At 37.6% G+C, this 6,156-nt stretch overlaps 1 protein-coding gene across 1 annotated transcript; it reads right to left on the reverse strand.

The window, feature by feature from the left end:
• Nucleotides 1–214: 214 nt before the first annotated feature.
• On the reverse strand, nucleotides 215–5,829 carry LOC107083789 (leukotriene C4 synthase-like). The gene is made up of 5 exons (XM_015373259.1): nucleotides 5,694–5,829; nucleotides 5,137–5,236; nucleotides 1,929–1,999; nucleotides 1,768–1,849; nucleotides 215–535 (listed from the first exon to the last, which is right to left on the reverse strand). The coding sequence occupies exons 1-5, from the start codon at nucleotides 5,749–5,751 to the stop codon at nucleotides 400–402; spliced, it is 447 nt and encodes a 148-aa protein (XP_015228745.1). The 5' UTR covers nucleotides 5,752–5,829; the 3' UTR covers nucleotides 215–399.
• Nucleotides 5,830–6,156: the final 327 nt, after the last annotated feature.

Raw genomic sequence — 6,156 nt, forward strand, 5'->3', positions numbered from 1 at the left:
GTTTGAAATTGATGTGTATGTGTATATGAAGAACTGCATACTACTTGGATGTATAATAATTGCCATCATGGCTTTGTCAGGCTGCTGCCTACCTTTGTGAAGCAGGAAAAAGACTAATACAAAGTGAATCCAGTAGAACTTTTTATTGCCTACCTGGAATGTGTGACAATAGTTGAATAAACTTTTGGCTCTAAAAATGGTATCGGTGCCCTATTTGTTGGTACTCGCCGATACCGATACCACCATTTTAGTGCTGGATCGGGGCCCCGCCCGATACTGGTATTGGTGCAACACTACTCATTAGTGGAGAAATTAATTGGTTCTGACTTGGTTTATTTTTACAGCATCTTTTAACAGCGGTATAGAAAAAAAAAAGGTAAAACTTCCTCCTCCTCTGGATCAGAACAGGGCAGAGATGAGCACCTGCAGCAGATCCACATCCAAATAAACCCGGCAGAATGAGAGGAAAACACCCACAGCCGAGAACCCGATCAGAACCCACAGAACCTTGGCACTGAAGTAGAGCGGAGCCAGTCTGGAAGAGAGCAGAAATTGGAGAGCAAGAGCTCAGAAAAAAACAATGCTGCAGGCTCTTCTGCAGGATCTCTGGTATATCAGCAACAAAACCTTCAGGATTCTGCTACAAAACCACAGAAGATTGGAATCATTTGATGTTTGAAAGGATAGGAAATAGGAATAGGAAATCAAGATTTTCCTTAGAATATCATTATACTCAGCATTTTACTAGCTACAGTTTTATTGCTGGGAAATTATATCTATGATCTATATGAATAAAGTTGACTGTGTTGTGCTAAAGTTGACTTACATATTTAGAAATGTAAATTAGTTGCAGAAGATTAATTTAAAAGCTAAATACTAAACTGGAAAAGAAATAACCAAATGTAAGATGCTTAACTAAGAAGGAAATCGTTATCACCTATTGAAATAACCATACGGAGAGAGAACGGATAACTAGTTTAAGCATGTATGAGCTTTAGTTTGCTGCTCCCATTTCACAAAATCTGTGGAAGATGATGAAAAATTATTTACATTTTGTTCAAATGTATTACTTTTTTTATATTATTTAGTTATTCTAAAATCAGAAAAAGTCAGTTCTTAGTTTTCAATAACTTCAGTTGCAATTTCATACTTAAATCGTTATCCACTATAGTGGACAAGCTATAAAATAAAGATAATACATGTTATAAAAGATTGTAAGGTGTTCATTTGGGCCTAGATTGACAGGAAATCACATAAATAAAGGAATAGGAGGACAGTTTATTGGGGGGGAGGTTTTGGGTCTCGGGGGGGTATGGACTCACTAGTAGATCTGTTCTGGCCCAAAACCAGTGCCTGATATCAGCCTGATACCCACCTCAATTAAGACATGTGATAATATAATTAAATCCATGTCTCATGATAAATTCAAAGACTAAAACCACCAAACGTCAGAAGAACTAAGCCTTTGCAAGATGATGCCAGAGGGGCTATAAAACTCTGGGACTTTCACTGTGCAGCTTTAAACTGATCCAGTTTAAAAAGGACAACAGGGACAAATAAGGGAGTTTAGGTCCTTTAGTGCTTGAAGCAGGTATTTATACTCCTCTACCACCTTTATTAAGGAAAAGTATCTGCTGCCAAGTCTTCACAGAAAGTTAAGATTAAAATGCCCAAAGAATAAATCAAATATTCTTGCTATGTAAGAATATTTTCCTTTAAGGTGCAAAAACTCAGCAGATTACTAAATTTTTCTGGTTTTCATCCTACCGTCCCTGTGCAGACTCTGCGTATCCCCAGAAGTAACGCAAGCGTCCATATAGATACAGCAAACCGCAGATGCTGGACAACCCTGCATCACACACACATACAGCCTTAGAGTCATCTGTTCTCAGTGAGTGTACCCATGCTCACGTCAGCCGTGGCCTCACCTTGGCTGAAGAAGACTCCAGATGTCCACATTACAGTGATGAAGATGGGGAAATACTCCGAACAGTTTGCTCTGCAGCATAAAAAGCAGTAGGGTTAGAGCTGTGACAATAAACTCACCAGGAAGCATCAGCGAGCTTTCAATTATGGGCAAAGAGCAACTTTACAGGAGATCTTCGTGCAGGTGATAGATCTGCAGAGACTCAGAATAGTCAGCAGAGCAATTCGTCCTGCTTATGTACCGTATCCAAAACTGCTGCTAACTAAAAAGCTTTACTAGTTTTTGATCTCCACTTATCCTGCACTATCTCTATAGTTATGCTGCTATAGGTTTAGACTGCTGGAGGGCAAGAATCGTTTCCCCTCACTCTGCTACAGTCTCCTTCTATTCTCTTATTTTGCATTGTTTATTTTACTTTAAACTTTATTTTCTGTCTGACATTTCTTTCTGCCCCATTGTGTTAGTGTTTAACTGTATCTCCCTGCTGAATAAGAAGTTTTGGGGGTCTTTTTCTTACTTGTTACTCGAAGTTTGGTATCTTTGTCTGTCTGTAGTTCTTTTTCCTGTCCTTTCAAAACTCTGTTGGTTCCCGCATTTTCCTCACACATATCAACACTGGTTCAGCTCTTTTGTTCATATTTAAGGGAGTCTTTCTTTCCCACTGTCACCACAACATGCTCAGGAGACGAGTTTTATGGGCAGACATCAACTAAATTTATTTGTACCCAACTGTTGTACCATAGTTTGATCTAAAGGGAATCACATTTTTTGACTGTTGTGGATTGTTCTGGATTTGATGTACTCCTGTTTATTGAATTGGTCATTTTGCTGTGATTTGGTTTTATTTGAATAAAATAACTTGATTTGCAATTAAAGCCATTTTTTCCAAGCTATTGCAGAGTAGCATCAATAGACCAACTATTTCACTGCTTTGCATTTCACCGTTGGAAGACACGCTAGCAGAAAACACTGCTGCTATATCTTCATGCACCTTAATAGAACAGCGAACAAGTATTACTTGATCACCTGAAAGCCAGACCGGCTCCAAGTCTTTTAAGCTGTTCCAAACAATCTGATGCAGTTGAACACTGCGTATCCCACAGAGTGTAGCTTTTATGCTAACAGATGGTGATGGCAACTAATTTTGAAAAGCTAAATGTGTAAAAAAGTGTGCATGAATGTTTCTATATATCTTTTCATCGTACATCCCAGTTCACATAGAAAAGCTGAGCTGCTGGTGGCCTAAAGACCCCCCAGTTTTTATGCTGATGAGTTGTAACATTTACATGAGAAATTAACATTTATATTTTCTATCTGACTCAGTCTGTTCCACCATTTTCTGAGGTATGTTAGGTTATTGTATGAAGATAAAAGAGGTTTAGTTTCCTTGTTCAGGTTGAACCATAAATTTTCAAACTAAGCTTTCAAGGTTAAAGGTCACATAAAGGAACAGGATTTTTTTGTTTTTGTTTCAGCTGGTTTGTTTTCACACAGTTCTCTATGCTGTGATCTACAGGCACCCTAAATACAATATGGACTTCTTAAAAGTGTTTCATAATTTTGCTGGCAGCAATTATACCAAAATAAAATCGCTTTCATGTCGTGGTGGACTTAAATATTCATGTGTGCTTTTCCAATAAGCCGATGGCAAAGTCATGCAGATTATTTTATCACCATCTTTCTCCAAGCCCACACAAATATTTGCACATTAGAACTGGTATTTACATATAGTCAACACATTCTTAGCTTAGAGCTTTGTTATGTGGTTTGGTCAGAGTATAAGACCGTATTGTTTGAAATTTCCCTTTTATCTGGAAAAGTTAATCCCTCCCCTAAAATGCTTTTTTTGATGCTTTTAATCAAAATTACAGCTTTCCTAAATCCATACAGTATATATGACGAATGTGACAAACTTTGTGGCCCAATTTTAAAATCAGGCAAGTAAAGACCATACCTAAACCATGACTTAATCAAACCACCTGGAATCTGCATGATTTAAAAATTATTTTGCAATCAGCTTATCGGGATAGCACACATAATTATTAAAGTCCAAAACAAAACGAAAGTGATTATATTTTGGTATAATTTCAGCTAACAAATTAGAAAACACATTTAAGAAGTCCTTATTATATTTATTGTGCCCGCAGAGCTAAGCACAGACGGAAGAAAGATAAACTTCCAGTGTGAAATGACATTTTAAAAGGAAACTGGATGTCTTACCAGAAAGTTGACCGGAATAATAAAAAAAAAAAAACATCTATTGATCAGTAAAGCACTTTGTCACAAGACCTCTAATTCATTTGAAAGTATTGACATGGTTCTTCATTTACTAAAGTCTATCTGTGTCCAAGCTTTTTCTAAAACAGATGAAACATTCCTTCCAGTGAGGGATCTGACAGTGAGGTCAGTGTCCTCACTGTGTTCCTCTAACAGTGCCCTGAGCTCTCCCACTAGTTGAGCCTGTTTTATTGCAGAAAACTATTCTTTCTCCTGGTCCTTTATACGATGTTTTCCTTCTGCCGCTCTTTCAACAACACCTTCCTTAACATTCAGTCACTTCTAAATAGCATCCTGTCCTCTGGGGTTGTTCCTACAGACCTTAAATAGACAGTAATTGAGCCTTTGCTAATAATAAAAAAACATGCTCTAAACTAATAATTTTCAAATTAAGGACATATTTCTAAACTTCCTTTTATTTCTGGTTTTCATTATTTATCAATTAACAAGTAAGTCATGTCTTTTAAGAGGACCATGTAGTTTTAGAGATCTTTCAATCTGATTTTAAAGCTGTATATAATACTGAGTCTACAGGTGTCCCACAGGGCTCAGTGCTGGGCCCTCATCTTTTTTTCTCTATTTGTCTGTTATCATTTATTTTATTTTCAAGAAACATTGATTCTCCTTTCATTTATTTGCAAATGTGTTTTGTACTTCCTGAGAGGATTGTTTTTTCCCCTTTTTTATTTCCTTTAAATTTATTTTTTGTTTTAAACTGTCTGTTTTGGCCTTTGTTTTACTTGCTATGTAGCACTTTGTGAATATAAGGTTTTATCAAAGTTCTTTAGAAATTAAGATCATATGGTGTTTTAAAACCCTGGCATTTTAACTGGGTTTTTAAAATTTTTTTTAGACATTTTTATTGTCAATACAGCTACACAGGCAGGTGTAGTTTCCCCAATGAAACACACACAGGCGAACAAGGTACTGACTGAGCTCTGAAGATCCGCTCGAACTCTGGCGGGCCGCTGGTGGTGGGCGGAGAGACACTGTACTTCCTCCTGGCGTAAATTACTTGCAAGGAGAAATAGGCTGCATACAAAAAAACACCAACATCATTATTATTATTATCACACTGATTTACATACAGTGGCTGATTTTTCAAAAGGTCTGAGTCATAACATATCCTTGTTCCTATTGGACCCATTCCATACACCTGTGGGAACATCCTCAGTGAGGACTGTGAGGTTCTTCAAAACAAAGTTTACTCTTAATAATGAAAGCAAATATGCTTCATTAAAGCAAACAAAAGGTCAAAGTTAAATCTTCTCTATAGACCTCTTGGACTGTAGAAGGCTTTCCTTTATACTATCCCAGAAAAAGCAGCAGGATAAAAATAGATAAAATATTTGCATCTGGATGGAAATACTTGTCTCAACTTTATAAAACGGCAAAATGGATACAGGAAAATAACAAACCTGAACCTAAAGAGTAGTCAGATTACATCCTAGACACTGAGATTTCCTTGGATCTCCAACCACAGCCTTACCTTGCTCCAAGACACCCAGCACTGTCACTACACCAAGTCCTACTGCCTCATCCAGCATCTTTGCAGGGTGACAAGTGAGAAGCACCTGAACTGTGGAGATGGAGTGAGACCAGACAGGAAGCTTTGACAGTCCGAGAGAGCCTGAGAGAGAGTACACCTGTAAGAGGCGGAGCTAAAATTCACACCTGTAGGGAGGGGAGCTTAAATTCAGACCTGCATAAAGCAGATCCAAGTTACACAAGCAAAAAATATGCCATCAGGAGGCAGATAGCTGGTAAGGCATCTACTCAAACATATCAGATCTTCTATAAGTTAATTATAGAATGTGGTCATGAAACATGCATGAAAACCCCTGGAAAGGATTCAGTCTTGAAAGCAGCTGATCGTAATTTCTGCAGGCCCATACCATGATCAAACTTCCAGCAATAACTAATCCTGGATGAAGAGGGCTGTTGATTCTCTT

The sequence above is a fragment of the Cyprinodon variegatus genome, unplaced genomic scaffold, assembly GCF_000732505.1.
Source record: "Cyprinodon variegatus isolate N-32 unplaced genomic scaffold, C_variegatus-1.0 Scaffold84, whole genome shotgun sequence".
In the NCBI taxonomy this organism is placed as follows: domain Eukaryota; kingdom Metazoa; phylum Chordata; class Actinopteri; order Cyprinodontiformes; family Cyprinodontidae; genus Cyprinodon; species Cyprinodon variegatus.